Source organism: Phragmites australis, chromosome 8 (genome assembly GCF_958298935.1).
Source record: "Phragmites australis chromosome 8, lpPhrAust1.1, whole genome shotgun sequence".
Classification (NCBI taxonomy): domain Eukaryota; kingdom Viridiplantae; phylum Streptophyta; class Magnoliopsida; order Poales; family Poaceae; genus Phragmites; species Phragmites australis.
The window spans coordinates 15,099,542-15,117,324 of NC_084928.1; the positions used below are offsets into that span (position 1 = coordinate 15,099,542).

Sequence of the window (17,783 nt, forward strand, 5' to 3'; positions counted from 1 at the left end):
TCATCTAGCTTGTGAAGTTCGTTACCTGATTTTTCTCAAGGCAAAAGGCGTAGTTTAGGGTCTTCAGTTAACAAGAAAACTTGAATGACATCGTTTCTTACTTTTTTATTGCAAACTTGTCTTAGTTATGAACTTTAGTGAATGTCATCATGCGTGAATGAGATTGGAAGTGAATGAATTGTGATCACTAGCTACACGGATAGTGATCTAGCTGGTGACATGGATGATAGGAAGAGTACTAGAGGTATGGCTTTCTATATCAATGAGTGTTTAGTGTCATGGAATTCACAGAAGCAGAAAACGGTGGCTTTGTCTTCCTGCGAGGCTAAGTTTATGGCGGCAACGGTGGCGGCATGCCAAGCGTTGTGGCTTGGAAGTTTGTTGGGGGAGCTAACAGGAGAAGAATCCAAAGCAATAAAATTGCTTAATGACAACAAATTGGCAATTGCTTCAATGAAGAATCTAGTGTTTCATGGCCACAGTAAACACATTGACATCAAGTTTCATTTCATTCATGAGTGCATTGAAGGAGGCCAGATTGAGGTGGATTTCATTTGCATGGAGGAATAGCGAGCTGACGCTGTGATGAAGGCATTACCGGCGGTGAAGCTGGTGGTCATGCGATATCTATTGGGAGTTTGTGAACTTGACCCATATCAAGATTAGGGGGGAGTATGTTGGACTTAATCCTAGTCGTGGGTCTCGAGGATTTGATTGAAGTCTGGAGTTCTGGTCGTAACTTGGAAGATTCGTTGTGCGGTGTACACGAGAGTAGTCAGAGTTAGATCGTGGAATGGCACGATTCAGTTTATGTAAGTATAACTCAGAGTCGTGCAAGTTGTAAAATAATAGAGTAAAAAATTTCCACCAGAGAGAGCTTTCATTTGTGATTTTTCTCGTTGAGTATTTGTCTTTGTATTCTCACTAGGAGGCTCACGTGGTCGAGCAAGGTGCTAATTGTGAGACTGATCATTCTCTTGATGTAGTTATGCTCGACTAGTAGCTCGTGTGGTCTAGCCGTGTATACTGATAGAAGGTGTGGTCGCTCTCTCGTATTTGCGCATCACCGGATTACTCATGGTTGGATATTGTTGGTCGCTCGCGTGATTAGCAATCATGGGTTGGTCGTCTGTGTGGTCGTGCGTGTGATCAGTGGGTCGGCGAGACCCAACAGGTGATTCACTGTTGTTGGAGAGGTTGCCCTTTCTTGCGGTGGGGAAGATCATGAACACGAAGACAACCACGCCTAGTGGCAAAATTGCGAGCATCTGCTTGTTCTCTTCATTGGTTTGCGGGAAGAAGCATTTCTGGAGCCCCACGCCGCTGCCCGCGATGGTGAGGAACACGACTGCCGTGAAGAAGGCGTGAACCCAGTCCACGGCCATTAGGCCTCACTTCTTGAGCTCAGCCAAGAACTTTTCCTTGAGCTCCTCCAACATCTTGTCTCGTTCCTCCTTCGACGCATTGAAGATATGGAGGCGCCCCGGTAGGGCCATGGCCTGGTAGACCTTCTTGCTGTTGTAGTCCTCTACGGTTACGCTAGCTGCCCGTGAAGGCGAAGAAGATGCAGGTGGCACTAAGGATAGTCAATGGTGGGCCTAGCATTTTTAACTTGGGTATACATACCCATCGTGATCGTGCCCGCGTTGTGCGCCATGCCTTGCTCATGCCCGCGCTGTCACCACGCCCCGTCTAGCGTTTGGAGTCTTTCAGAAACATTTTGGTTCCAGATTCTCTCTGGAAACATTTTTTTTAGTAACAACAATTGACATACATATACAACATGAGCATCATTTCTAATCATTTTTGAACAATTGTTGCATGCATTTGCATTTAATTGGAATTGATCAAATTCATGAAAAGTGAGGTCATATGAAGAAGCTTGAAATTTCACTATATAACTTAGATCTGGAGATAATTTTAGAAATTAGCCCATTAATTAAGATGAATATTGGCAATTTTTTTCCTTATTTTTGGGAATTCTTTTAAAGCTCTAAAAAATCATGAAATGTGCAAAAACAATCAACTTTAATGAATTTTAATTTGAATTCTGTTCAGGATTTTTAAGTGCAGCCAGTTAAAATGGGTTGCTTATAAATTATACAACCTACACAAAAATTGGTAGATTTTTTTGGAGCCTTTTAGAAAGTCTAAACTTATAGGGAAAAGAGATTGAAAATATGGATTTTTAGACAATCTTGCAACAGCTGAACAGAAGGGCTGAACCGGGAGAGAATGGGGAGAAACGGCGATTCGGCCCGATTGCATAGAAAGTTTGGATCGTTGTCGTTTGGATACCATTCCGCAAGAATCGTTTGTGAATCTGGAAGCTCCAAGCAACCAAACTAGTAATATTTTTTACAAATATTTGATGTACATCTGTACATCCATGATCTCACGTGTGTCCACCCTGAGGATAGTGACAATCCCTAGGGTGAGCCACCAGTCAGAAGGGTGGCAATTGCCCTGGTTGGTGAAGGTCGCAACCGGTGCCTGGAACCCCAGCACCGTACCAGTCGGCAGCACCTGCAACAGTTCAGTGAGGATGTCAGCGCCCTGCCGCCGACCACCTTCAGTCCGCCGTTTACAGCAACAGGTGTCTTGGCGTCATTTTCAGTGGTGCCATCCATCTTCTGTTCGCCATGCCTCCTGTCCCGACGGCGACTTTAGAACTATTCGACACTGGATCTATGTAAGAACTTTGTTTGTCACGTACTAGATCCCTTCGTCGTGTGACGTGAATGTGATCAGCCATTACTATAGAAATAATTATTTATGCCAATTTAAAAATGTTATTAGTAACAGTTTTTGAACCGACATTGATAGTCTATAACAAGGAACGGACACTTATACTCAGACTATCAGTATCAATTTATGGTAAAAGTTAGCACTGATATGGACTACTCAGACTATCAGTATCAATTTATGGTAAAAGTTAGCACTGATAGTGTCCATATCAGTGCCAACCTTTTGTCATGAGTCAGCAGTGATGGCCCCTCCCCTTACAGAATCTAGCCGTTGCCGGTAACAACACTAATAATGTTACATACAACAATTAGAACAAGATAAACATGCATTCAAGTTTCTCATGCATATATAATCTTCTGAGCTTATATAATCTTACATATATATACAATTCATTCACATCTTATCTCATTCATACATACGTAACTATGTTATTTCACGTGCCATTAACTAGAGTTCATAACTAAGACAAGTATATAACAAAAGTTCATAATTAACACAAGTATACAATAAAAGGTAATAAGCGATGCCATTCAATTCTTCTTTGTGACATGTAGGGTGTCTAACTATTCTATCTTTCTTGCGCCCTTCGGCGTGCTATTGTATCAATTTGGTATTCACTTTATTAGCAAACAATCGCTTCAGCTGAGAGATTATTGAGAAATACCAAACCATCTTAGTAGGGGGTCTTTTTATCCTTACTCTTCTCTCCTACATCATCGCTATCGATATTGTTAACGTTGCACTTGTACTGTGATGCACCGCAAACGTGACACGCTTTTAAGTTTGGATCCCCGTTGTGATATAACATGCAGTCATTTCGACATGCATGTATTTTCTCTACTTCTAAGCCCAATGGGCAGATAATCTGCTTAGCGTGGTACATGTTTTTAGCCGACTCGTTGCCCTTTGAAAGCAAATCTCTCAAGAATATTAACAACTCTTTAAAGCCCGTATCAGACTAACCAATGCTAGACTTCATTTGCAGCAATTCAGCACAACATGCAGCTTGTTGTGCTCTTTCTTATAGACCAAGAACACCGGTGTTTTATAGTCCTCTATCAAGTGCTAAAACTTTCCGTGTTGCCTATCACTGGTGAAGTCTCCCTCCGTATTACGTAACATTTCGTCTAGGTCATCATCATCGTTGCCAATAAAAGTATCTTCAACCACCGACATATTGATGTCTTTGTCAGTTGTCGTATCGTTGCCTCCATATTTCTCGATTGTGGGCTGCTCTTCATGCACAACATCCTCATATTCACCGTACTCGGTCCAGTGGGTATAGCCAGGCTTGAAACCTCTACGAAACAAGTGTACACGAATCTGCTCTATGCCCGAGAACTACTTCTTATTCTTGCAATCAATGCACAAACATCATATATTGTGATCATCATGCTTATTTTTTGGTTTCTTATACGCCACGGCAGCCCTAAAAAAATATTCATGCCCAAAAAGAACTCTGGGCCGCGACGATCAGCTTTGTACATCCATGTTGAGTCCTTCTACAAATTTTTTATTATCATTACTTTTTAGCAATCATTAAAAAACCATTGAATTGAAAATCATGTAATATTTCAAAATGCACATCTAATTTATTGAATTACCTTACATCTTGATTGCTCAATGTTAGATGGTCCATCACCTTCCGGCACTTGTTCTAGGTCGGAGGACCTTCTAAATACTGCCACTTCCCCTTGCGACTACCAGGTGTATGTGCCATCCCTACAACACAATATTCATATTTGATATATTGATCTATTTAGAGGTGATTTTAATCTTTTTTACTAATTCACTAGAAAATTAGAGCTAGATTTTAATCTATTTAGAGGTGATTTTAACATTTTTTTCTTAAATCACTACTAAAAAATTGTAGATCTAGATCACCATAACATAAACTATTGGAAAATTGTAGATCTAGATCACCATAGCATAATCATATACATTCAAATCTAGAGCAATAAAAAAAATCTAGCCACAAATAAAATGTCGTAGATCATCCCAATATGTCATAGAATGAGAAAATTATAATTCTTACTCAATTGGAGCTCTAGGTCCTCCCAAAATTCATCACATGAAGTAATCACATACTTTCAAACTTATTGTAATCTAGTAAGTAAATTTAAGTAAAAATAAAATATAGATCATCTTACTAACATTTGAGCACCTTGGTCACATAGATTTCTCTAAATTTTGAAGTCTCCAAGCGTAAGGTTGGACACAAATAGCGGAGCAGAATAGAGCTCATCTCTGTTTCGTTCACGCTTAGGGAGAAAAGACGTTTTCTATATACTATACACTTATTAGTGTTGGCTCAAACTACGAACCGGTACTGATAATCAGTATTAATATCGACTTATGTTTCCTAGCCGACACTAAAATATCAGTGCCGGTTTGATCCAAGAGCTAGTACTGAACTGAGTATCAGTGCTTGTTCAACCCAGTGCAATCAATGATCTAGCGCGGGAATCTATAAACTAACACTGATACTTTATTAATACCGACTCTATTATAACTAGCACTGATGATCCAACTCAAATGACTACCTCTATTATAATGAGCAGGACCAGTCTACCTAGATGCAGCGATGGTTCATCGTTTCGGCGTGCATGGCTGCTATTTATAAACGGTGAGGTTGAAGCATTCGCAGAGAACATATTCGTTGGCTCGAACGAGACACCATTCGTGTTAGTCATGAGGGCCCAGGAACATACTCTGAACAGTGGCGGGCCTATTATTTTTAACTTAGGTGTACATACCCATCGTGATCGTGCCCGCGCTAAGCCGTGTGCGCCGCGTCTCGCTCATGCCTGCGCCGTCACCGCGCCCCGCCTAGTGTTTGGAGTCTTTCAGAAATATTTTGGTTCCAGATTCTCTCTGGAAACATTTTTTGTCAGTAACAACAATTGACATACATATACAACATGAGCATCATTTCTGATCATTTTTGAACGATTGTTGCATGCATTTGCATTTAATTGGAATTGATCAAATTCATGAAAAGTGAGGTCATATGAAGAAGCTTGAAATTTCACTATATAACTTAGATCTGGAGATAATTTTAGAAATTAGCCCATTAATTAAGATGAATATTGGCGATTTTTTTCCTTATTTTTGGGAATTCTTTTAAAGCTCTAAAAATCATGAAATGTGCAAAAACAATCAACTTTAATGAATTTTAATTTGAATTCTGTTTAGGCTTTTTAAGTGTAGCCAATTAAAATGGGTTGCTTATAAATTATACAACCTACACAAAAATTGGTAGATTTTTTGGAGCCTTTTAGAAAGTCTAAACTTATAGGGAAAAGAGATTGACAATATGGATTTTTGAGGCAATCTTGCAACAGCTGAACAGAAGGGTTGAACCGGGAGAGAATGGGGAGAAACTGCGATTCGGCCCGATTGCATGGAAAGTTTGGATCGCTATCGTTTGGATGCTGTTCCGCAAGAATCGTTTGTGAATCTGTAAGCTCCGAGCAACCAAACTAGTAATTTTTTTTTACAAATATTTGAGTATACATCTGTACACCAATGACCTCACATGTGCCCGCCCCTGACTCTGCATGTGCAAAGTCATGATTAAAGGTTACGTTCTTAACCCTAGCCGGCTGTTTGGAATTAATACCACTGACACAGGATCCTTTTTTTTTAACTCTGAAGAAAGTATTTCTTTTGTGTGGCTGAAGAAATATTTCTTTTGTAACTCTGAAGAAAGTATTTCTTTTGTGTGGCTGAAGAAATATTTCTTTTGTAAAAGAAATATTTCTTTTGTAACTCTGAACCATTTGGAACTCGTGTCACGGCTGGCGTGTCATTAATTAGTGTTGTTGCTGATATCCATGATTCATGACCTCACATGGATCTCTCACAATTCTATAAATCTATCAGGCTCGCTAGCTAGCTATATCTATCTATACCTATATATCTATCTATACCTATATTAATTACAGATTTTAAAAATTTCCCAGATTAATCGGAGAAAAAGAAAAAACATCCACCGTAGGGCCAAGTTATAACGATTCAGATTGACAGATCTACCCACCGGCGAGTTATCTGCTATTTCTCAGTTTCAAACACTGCAACAAGCCCATACAGCATGTGTGCGATGGAGAAAAAAATGCAAGCCACCGCATGACATGTCACGTTCCAGTGCCCTCTTACACCCGCACGCATATAGACTTGTCACTTTCCAGTGTGCTTACATGACGTCATCGGCAAAAAAAGAAAAGATCAAAAAGAAAAGAAAAAGACAAGGCAAGGCTCCGCACGCATGCATAGTCTACTTATGCATTCGTTTTAGGTATGAGAATATATAAGAGGACAAAAAAATCAGAGTACATGCATGCATGCAAGGAAACAATCTAAATCAAGGAAAATCTTTCTATAGTTTTCTTTTCTTCGTATCCATCAGAACTTCAGAAGTCAGGTACGTATCCAGCTAAAAGTCTAAGTCCATCACGTACCATTCTAGGCCCCTGCCAGGCAACTAAAAAAGCCCAATGACTAAATTCCGAGTCGTGCATGCCCATGCACGCTCGGATCGTCGTTCGTTCTCCATCTGAGCGTGCATGCGCGACTCATACGGCGACTGAGATACGCGCGTCCGAGATACGTCCGTCTGCCCGCGCCCCGTATACCGACCCACGTGTCAGCGAAGCTTTAGCCGCGGAACCGTCGAGGCGAGCCTTTTTCAAACATCGGGAACCGCGCTAGTTCATTTCGTTTCGCTCGTCTTCTTCTCCAGGTTCATCGCTCTCGCAACACAAAAAAGCAAGCTGCGTGCTCTCGTCTTCTGATTCGCGCGTTCCTGTTGTTCCAGTGCAAATCGGTAGCGCGGCGGGAGAGGAGGGTTGCACAGGAGGTGAGTTTCCCCCAAAATCCGTTTGAATGTGCTGTGTTTTTTCTTCTCTCGCGCGATTTAGGGTTTTCTGATTCGCGTTTTTTTGTTGATCTAGCGCAAATCAGTAGCGTGGCAGGGAGGAGGATTGCACAGAAGGTGAGCCCCCCCTCTAAATCCATCTGAATGTGTTGTTTTTTTCGCTTCTCGCACATATTTTAACTGTTCGGGAATACGGTATGATCCAGTGCAAATCGTTTTGTACCCGCTCGTGGATTCCTCTGAGTGTGCACATATTTGGTTCTCTCGCATGTGATTTTTTCTCTCCTCAATCTTATGACCTAGGGTTTCCTGATTCATGATTTTGCATAGATCCATTGCAAATCAGTTGTGCAAGGGGGCGGGAGGGGGGTTGAGGATTGCACAGCAAGGTCAGGTTCTCCCCAAAATTCGTACTACATTTTCTCTTCTGTCACATTTGCTCGGGGGGAACCTGTCTGATCCAGTGCAAATCGTTGATAACCTCGCATCCTCTGAATGTGCGTACTCGATTCTCTGAATGTAAATTTTCTCCCCAAATTAGTCTAACGTAAGGGGTGGGGTTTCCGATTCCAGGTGCTAAACTAAACTGCATAGAAATGCTTGGAAAGTGTGCACAAAATTGCCTAAAACACATCATAGTTATAGCCTGATCCATTCACTCTTCATACAATGGTTTTATGCTCACTTTTTTTTGTGCATACATATATACAAGGTTTTTTAAGGTCAACAAACATTGGATGAGTTTTTTTTTTCATCTTTCATTCTTTTTTTGTTCAATGCTTGTTTTGTAGCTAGCCCATGTCATAGGGCACAACCTGTTCACAGTTGCTATTGATATGAGTGGATTTACATTCATACATATATACAAGGTTTTTTTCTTTATGTCATTTATGTATTATCGTCGAATGGTTAAAAAACTTTGTTATGTATTTACTGGATCATCACATATATATAATCTGTGTGGTTCCTTTTTTTATTCGACATCTCCCCTGATGCTATGTTTTATCATTGTTTTTTTAACACTTATTAATAGGACAATTTCTTTATCTATTATAAGCATTTTAATGCTTTTTACTGTGTAGCCTAAATTGCTTATGGTATGATAAGCAAATTACTTTTTTCGTATTAGCAAATTTGTTTAAGCAGGTAAGTAACATTCCACATGCATACACGCTGATCTTCTTTTTTAATTATTCATCCTTTTTCTTCTTCCATTGTTTTTCACACAGCTCCTCTGATCTCCATGTGTCTATTTTTGTTTGTAATTTTTTCATAGGTAATGACAAGGCAAAAAACAAAAGAGGATGTGGCTTCTACATCACGTAGCAGCCATCGTCAGCAGTGTGGGGTGCGTATAACAAAAGTCATTTTATTTTTTTGTTTTACTTCAGTAGGCCCATGGTCTTTATAATTTTGCGTTATGTGATCTGACTTTTTTGTTCATCTAGTTTTTTGGTGTGATGGTGTCACACTCCATTTGTAAAGATTCACCTTTAGAGTAGTTCTATGATAAGCGTTGATGCTGATCAAGTACTGGTTCAAATAGGAAAAGCCTGAATTTCTATCTGAACAATGTAAACTTGCTTTTCTGCTTTTGGAGGGAATACAACATGGAAATCATGCCTATTTCGACTGCTATAAGTAATGATTTTTTAAGGGGAGTATTGTGTTGCAGTGCTTTTTTAGTTTTTCTATAGCGTGGCTTTTTGTATAGCTTTTTTTTAAAAATGATGCCATGTCCTATACTCAGGGTGCCAGGAACAGAGCTTCACCATCAAGATTGGTTAAGCTGTACAAATGCATGTTAGGTGCACAGCGTGACATGATTACAAAAGTTGGTTTTGGAGGGTTGCTCAGTATAGGGACAAGTACACTACCATCTGACCTTACCAAGTGGGTGATAAGGAATTTCAATGCTGAATCCAGTGAGATTGTGATCCCAGGGAGGGGGAGGATCAGTGTCACAGCTGAATCAGTTCATAGGATTCTTGGCTTGCCAAAGAAGGGAGACAAGGTGTTGTATGACTTCAATGTAAAAGCCATCAACTTTATACATGAGAAATATGATACTGAGAATGCACCGAAGATTGGTTCAATAGTGAAGAGACTGAAAGCTAACAAGAATGCTGATGAAGATTACCTAAGGACATGGCTTATGTTGGCTGTTTCATCATTTCTGTGCCCAACCACCTGCCTTGGCATCAGTCCAAAATGTTATCCTGCACTGGTCAACTTATCCAAGGTTAATACATTGAATTGGTGTCAGTTTGTTGTAGATTCGTTGAGACAATCTGCACATCAAATGCACAAAAGGAACTCTGTGAAGGGTTGCTTATTTTTCCTTGTGGTAAGCTTGTCCTGCAGTTTCTTTTTCTTTTTCTTTTTTCATCTTTTGAACTCCACAAGATAATTTCTTTTTCTGGCAGTTTGTGATTTTTTAAATTCCTTTTTATATGTACAGCTCCTATATCTAGACTCCTTGGTCATTGACGGATATGAAATTCCTGATTGCATTCCAAGAATTGGGGCATGGAAGAGGACAATCATCGATAAAGTCATCAAGCTTGACAAAAACAGAAATGGGTCATTTGGAAGCTTAACAGTGCATGAACTTTATTCTCAAATCTTTTTTTTAGTTCAGATTAATATGTACAAGTTTTTATCCCTGCAAGAGGGTTCACAAAATCTCACTTTTTCTTTCGTGTTGTTCTGTCCCCTTTTTTTTCAGCTTAAAAGTTCATGCCACTCAGTTGTCCAGGAGTCACTTCTGGGACATATGGATGATATTGAAAGCTTTGTTTCATCTAAGGTCACTCCAGGCTTACCAGCTGAGGTCTGTCCCATATTCTTGTTATGCACCTTATTAATTGAAACATTTCACTTTTGTCCTCTCAAGCACTTTAATGTTAAATCTCAAGCTACACCTACTCGTTTACAACAGCCATGAATATGGCACTAGAAGTATTGGATCAAAGCTACATATCCGATGATAGGCAAAATCATAATGAATTTTTTTTATCTCAATACTCCAATCTGCATCCAGCAATTTTGTAGTAACTGTAAAAGCAATTTACCAGGTGTATAAAAGCAATTTACCAGGTGTAAAAAGCAATTTTGTTAGTAACTTTAAGCAATTTTAATCTGTTCGAAAAGCATTTACTACCTTAAGAGAAGCATTTTCTGGTGGTGTTGCTAAAAAGTTAAGTTTCCAACTTTTGTTATTTGTTGGAATCGACATTGTTTCAAACTTTATCCTGTATTAGGGTGTAACAATCATGTCGAAGTTTTATGGCATTCTGTCATGGTGAATGAATGTCACATGAAATTATACTCATTCTGTCACTTTTTTACCTTTTTTTTGTACCTGATAATCGTCAAGTCATTTCTACACATTTTTAGTGCAACATATCTTGCAATTTAGTTAGCCCTTCACTCATGCCTTGTATTGAATTGATTGTTTAAGCATTTTTGTTAGTACCTTTAAGCATTTTAAAAGTGTTTGAAAAATATTTTAGTAACTTTTAGAAGCTTTTTTACATGAATTCAATGCAGAAAAAGAGGAAGCTCTCTGAAGCTGTCTGCAAAGTATGCATTGGCATCACACAAATGATGGGCACCTTTTTAGGAGTGGTATCTGAAATCATGGGGGAACACCAACCTTCTGTGTACCATGATCAACCAAGTCAAAGGAAATCCAAGCGGAGGAGGATGAGCAAAAAACATGAAGACGACGACGAAGACGAAGACTATGAGGACGAAGACTATGAGGATGACGATGTAGACTCCAGCGAAGATGAGGATGAGGAGGAAGGTTCAGAGGGTGGAAACGAAGCATGTGCAGGTCATGAGGGGGAGGACTTGGGCAAATATGATAACGAGTTGAGCGAGAAGGAGTGCAACAACGAGTCCAGTGCGCATGCAGAATCAGAAGAGCAGAATCTGAGAGGTCATGACAAGGAAGAACAAGAACAAGATAGGAATGATGATGAAATACATATTGAGGAAGACATGGAGGAAAAGGAAACACCTCTGGTTAGGCGAACAAGGAAGGACAGAGGCGTGGAGCAAGGACAATATGAACTAGATAGGGAGCAGGGAGCATCAGGAACAGCCGTTGTTCATGAAGAAGGAGGAGTTTGAGAATTGGCTAACAACAAAGTCATAGAGCTACTGTTACCAGAGCATCTAGAAGATGTGCAGCATGGAATAAGTAGCAACACTAAGAAGCGAGTTGCTAAGCAAGATGATTGTAGTGAGAAGCTTCGGAAGAAATTGAAGAGGGAGAGGTTAAGGCTACCTGTCCCAGCAGATAGTGTGAAGGAAAACTTCATTTTAAACAAGAGCAAATCAACAGATGATGTCCTAGAGACAAAAGATGTTACACCACCTATTGCTAGGAACAATTCTTGGGATTTCCCGGCACCAGAATGTAACATCATGAAGTTCATTGACATTGAATCTGATGGGATTGGGGATGAACAAAAAAATTTAGAGCAAACAAAGGTTGAAGAAGGCCTAAGGAACCTCACTGTACTTGATACAATAGCCAAGAAAGACACATCACCACAATTTGAATGCAGTAACAAGGATGACTCAAATGATTCATTTGCAAACATACCTGAGGAATTGCTACAAAAAATGTAACAAGATGTAAGAAGGCACATAGAAGAAAAGAACGCTGCAAATAAACCTGAGGAATTGTTACACAAAATGGAAGAAGATGCAAAAAGGCACATAGAAGAAAAGAAGATGCATGAAGCTGCAGCAATTATGCAAAGCATTGCAGTAGTTCAAACTAATGAAATTGCAGAAAAAACCCCAGCAGCAATCAATCTTGAACCTTCTACTGCTCCAAGTACATATGGTACAACAGCCACCAGAAGGCTTCTGAAGATCCCAGCTACAATGAGGTCTCCATTTATTGACTACGATAATAAGAACAACTTTAAATGCAGCAAGGTTGTTTGCATGGTGTACAACGCGGTGTGCAGAGCCACTGAAAGGACTACAAGGTCAAGCCAAAGTTCCAATGAAACAGAGTATGTATTTCTCTATTGCTTATTCATCACCATTCTTTTTTTCATACCCTATTCTTTTTTATCAGCTGCTCAGCACGAATAGTTGCAATTTTGTATAAGCCTTTCGTCTTTTTTTTAGCATAAAAAGTAATTTACCAAACACAGAGAAAACAAAAATATGGTAAAACAAGTTATGATTAAACAAGTAATTAATTATGATTAAGCAAGTTTGTGATTATATTTTAAACAAATTACTTATCATTGTTATGCAAGTTACTGATTTATTTTTACTAAGTTACTTATCTGTACTAGGTGTATAAAAGCAATTATTTTAGAAACTGTAAGCAATAGTAATGTCTTCGAAAAAGCAATTTTAGTAACTTGGAGAAGCATTTCTGTTGTCTATCTACAAGCTAATGCATGCATTTTGGACAAGCAAGTTTTTCATACTTGTACAACAAATTCTATACAAGTCGAAGCAACTTTTTGGAATTTTCAATCAATAAGCAAAATGACAGTAAACTGAAAGCAAGTTGTTCCATGCTCATAAGCAAATCCATACAACTGATAAGTATTTTTCCCATGTTCTTGAACATCTGACCTTACCAAGTGGGTCTTTTTTTTGACTAAGTTAAACCTTTCTTCTTTTGTTCTCAATGTTCATGCAGTGATATTATAATCAATGTATGGGACTTTTGGGTCACCTTAAATCATCTCTCAAAGTCAGTCAAACCAGGGGGGAAGTTAATCAATACTGTAGCTGAAATTGGGATTCATCTGTTGAACGAACCTGGTAATACAAGCCCTGCTAAACATGTACTGCCACTAAGGGTTGCTGTGAGTATTCTTTTTCTTTTTTTTTGCCTCTATACATACCCAGGAAAAGACACAACATGGGTTTCTAAATGTTTATAAATTCCTCCCTGTATTTTTTTCTATGTGCAGCATCGACTCCTGAGGGGCGAAATGGATCATGGGGATATAAAGAGGGCATTCATGAGTGGCTTGACCCATCTTGACAGATCTAAATTGGTAACATTCTTTCTTACTTTTTTCATTCTTTTTCTTTCTTCCCTCACATTTTTTGGCACTTCTTAGACACAATATGTTTTTCTCCATTTTTTTCCAGGTAATGTTCCCTGTACTTCAAATGTGGGAGGTCGAGGATCTCCACGAAGAAGTTGGGCACTACTTTCTATTGTCCTTGAACTTACGGGAACAACAGTTTGAGGTACTTTTCTAAAGTCATTATATTCATTATCAATAAGGTCTTCTATTCATATTCAGCACAAGTAACTTGTATCATTTTTGTGCTTTTGAGGTACTTGACTCAATGAGGTCCCTACATGATAACAAGCTGAAAAGTTGCTGCAGTACTTTGGTATCTGCAATCAAGCATCTGTGGATCACATATTATACGCAATCGAAGAAGAAGATAGATAGCTATCGACTAATAGACATCGAGGTTCCGTTGCAGAGCAATATGTAAGTTATCATAATGCTTTTTTGCAACTTTGTTTGATGTTTTCATTGGCAATGTGTACAATTTTTTTTTCTTTCACAGATATGACTGCGGTTTCCATATGCTTATGCATTGTGAACACTGGGACGGTCGTAAGCTACCCACATTCAAGGAAAAAGATATGCCAAACATACGCAAACTACTGACATACAAATGGCTAAGTCACCCTGAAAACATGACGCGCTGGAAGACAAAGCTCAACATCATTTAGGTAACATCTATCTTCTTTTTTTCCCACCCGCTGCTGAAATGTAGTTGACTCTGAAAATATATATTACCTGTTAAGAAAGAAAAATTGAAAATACATTTTACCTATGTGCTATTTACCTATGTATCCAGCGAACTAGATGACTATTGAGCTTGCTACGTGTACTCATTTGGGGGGTGGATTGATCTGAGTGATTGAGTGTTCCGGATTGTTGTGTTAACACAACAGTTCAATAAAAAAGAAGTAATATATTCCTCTAATAAAAAGCACTTTAATAGTCTGTAGAAAGCACTTTTAAACCAAAAAAAACACTTTACTAGACTGCAGAAAGCAGTTTACTACTCTAACTAAGCAGATTAACACAAACTCTTAAGAAAACTCCACTGCATACATTCCTCCTGCCACAAACCTAAAACGAAGCATACTAATGTCATGTGAATAGCTGCATCTCCTTGCTTGGGATTCTTTTAGTTATTTTTCTAGGACATTTTGCAGCATTGTGATTCTCAGAGTGACAAATGCTGCATTTGTTCTTTCTCTTTGGTTGCACATTCTTCCCGTTAGACAACCTTTTTGACTTCTTCCTCCCTTTAGTTACTGATCTTGGCGGATTCCTTACTAATCTTGAACTATCATGATATGAAGCATCTTGAAAATCTGCAGGAGCAGGCACATTTAGGTTAGGAGTAGACATAGCAGCTGTAGCGCCATGACCAGGAGGTGAAGTTGTCGTAGCTGCATTAGAAAGAGATTGAGATACATTTGCAACATAAAAGTCATTGCTAGGAACAACAGTTGTCTTCTTCCTCTTACTCTTCCTCTTCTTTAGATCTGCAAGTTCAGATTGCATCATTTCGATGTGCTTAGTAACAATAGAATGAGCATCATCTGAGTTTGAACCTTCACGTGCAAATTTTGCAAGTGCAGAAGCAAGGTTGCTGAATCTCAGTGTTTTCTTGTTCTGCAAAGACATACCACTAGCCGCAATATCAACAGAAATGTTTGCATCAACAGACATATCTGTGTCAACAGGAATTGCTTGTTGTGTCCATCTTTTCAATATGTATCTTTCAGGCAGGGTCTTCACACCAAATCTGATCAAAATCTTCATGATGTGGCAGCAAATTATCCCATCCCTATCAAACTTGCTGCACTCACAATAGTAACTTGTTTCTTCTTCAATTGCTGTCACAATATATGACCTAGTCCCATAGTCTTCAACAAATTTGTCATTCGGTACTAGCTTGTATTGGTAGGGCACTTCATGCTCCTACACATTATATTCTGCAGTCTTTTCAAATTCCTTTGAGAATTTATAGAAAATACCTTTTGTGTACATAGTTGATGCATATTTCTCAATAGGGTACTTTGACCATGTGTGTCATTCATTATCATCAGTCCTAAAGTCCTGACCATCCTGAGCAACAAGGCACTTTTGCTGAATTTTCTCATACTGTTTCACAAATAACAGTATTGATAAGTTTGGATTCACATATCTCTTCAGCACTGCATTAAACCCTTCACTTCTCTGAGTTGATTGGAGGAAAGGATAGAAACAATGCATATAGTACGCTTGAACAAAACTCTTTCTGATGCTATACAAATGCTAAAAATGCTGTATGTCCCCCAGGCCATGCTTATTAATCATAGCATCCCATTTCGCCTCAAATTCTTCAGGTGTTACACTGTAGTTAATACAGTCTGTAAACTCATCCTTCAATTCTTGATTAGATGAAAGGTGTGGACTAATTGTTCCAGAAGCTTTATCCATTATGTGCCACCGGCAGTTTCGATGATTTGTATTAGGGAAGACAAGCTCAATTGCCCGCCTCATAGCCCCATCCTGATCTGTTATTATATTAAGGGGAGCCTTGCCTTTCATCGCTTCAAGGAATGCTTTGAAAAGCCAAACAAAGCTATCTGTCTTCTCATCCCTTAGGAATGCGCATCCTAGCTGGAACGATTGAGCATGTCTATTTATTCCAATGAAGGGGGCAAAGGGCATGTCATACATATTAGTCATGTATGTCGTATCGAATGAAACACAGTCACCATATGCCTCATACGCCTTCCTTGCTGAACCATCCACCCAGAATAGGTTCTGAATCTTATAATCATTGTCCAACTTGAACTGGTAGAAGAAATCAGGGTCATCTTGCACTTTCAACTCTTCAAAGTAGTCTAGTGTTTCTTGCATGTCTTTGTACTTTTCAGTGGTACGAAGTGTGGACCGGAAGTTACTGACATCTTTGCCTACGTACGGTACTAGTTCAATGGAGCCATAGAACTCAGCCATTAGCTGCATAATGCACCCTGTGGTCATGTTACAGCCATGCAGCATAGTGATGAAAGCCTTTTCTTCCTTAGATATGCCTTTGTGTGATCTAAGCCATTTTGTTAGTGAGGGCTTTGTAATGAGTGGATGATTGTGCTCAGCTATGGAATAATTTACATGCCACCTAGCACCAATTAGCTTCACAATCATCCTTGCTTTGCATTGCGTATACTTCATTTTCTCCCTTTTCCTTTTCTTGCCACCATGTCCCCCCCCCCCCACCCTGTTTAATGGCTCGCTCATGCGGTAGATCAACATCATCTTGTTCAGAATCATCTTCATTTGAATCATCTGTAGGCTCCTCAGTATTTTCATCAGTTTTGCTTTTCTTCCCTTTCCCTTCTTTGTTGCAGACAAACTGGATTTTTTCCAGCACTTTTGTAATTCCTGATCTGCGCGAGGTATTTGTCCTTATTGAGAAACCAATTCTCTTAGCGTATGCATTGTAGTATCCCCTTGTTTCTACTACACTGCCAAATGTCATACCAGTATAGGGGACTTGCGGTGTAGACCACACCTCACCCTCTTCATGCAGAACTTGTCCAGTAATATCTGAAACAACAATATCCCCTACAGCAACCAGTGTGTTATCGGCATTTTCTTGCTGAACATCTTGTAAATGTGTTTCTTCCAAAGAGAGTCTAACATCAGAAATGCTTGGGGAGTCTTGCTGGATAGGGGGAGGCTGAGTGCAATTTTTTGGACTACTCTTAATTGCATCTTCAGTATGTCTTGAGATGAAATCATAGTCAAAGTCAGGTGGCAGCTGGTTTAGATCCATCTCTTTGAAACCTACATAAATACATAAATGTTTCTTCAGTGGTGCATATCTTCATAAGCAAGAAAATCATGCATGGTTTTGCTTTTTTTTACGTAGTACAATCACGCATGCTGAATCAGGTTTTGTGTTTCGCAGCACAAATAAATTGTATCATTGGAGAATTCATATACATACATCTGGAACCAGATCAGGAAGCAAATCTAGGGTATGTCCTTTTTTTGAAGTACAATTTCTGTTCTTTTTTTTCTACGGTCATTAACCATCTGAGAAGCAAATATGCACAAACTATATTGTG

The 17,783-nt window shown here is 39.1% G+C and overlaps 1 protein-coding gene across 1 annotated transcript; it reads right to left on the reverse strand.

Moving 5' to 3' along the window:
- Window positions 1-15,978: 15,978 nt before the first annotated feature.
- Window positions 15,979-17,488, reverse strand: LOC133927625 (protein FAR1-RELATED SEQUENCE 7-like). The gene is made up of 2 exons (XM_062374075.1): window positions 16,930-17,488; window positions 15,979-16,685 (listed from the first exon to the last, which is right to left on the reverse strand). The coding sequence occupies exons 1-2, from the start codon at window positions 17,486-17,488 to the stop codon at window positions 15,979-15,981; spliced, it is 1,266 nt and encodes a 421-aa protein (XP_062230059.1).
- Window positions 17,489-17,783: the final 295 nt, after the last annotated feature.

Coding starts and splice junctions, on each gene's coding strand:
- LOC133927625 (XM_062374075.1), bottom strand. CDS start 17,488: ATGGATCTAAACCAGCTGCCACCTGACTTTGACTATGATTTCATCTCA. Junction 16,686..16,929: donor TGAGCGAGCCATTAAACAGG/GTGGGGGGGGGG, acceptor ACATGACCACAG/GGTGCATTATGCAGCTAATG.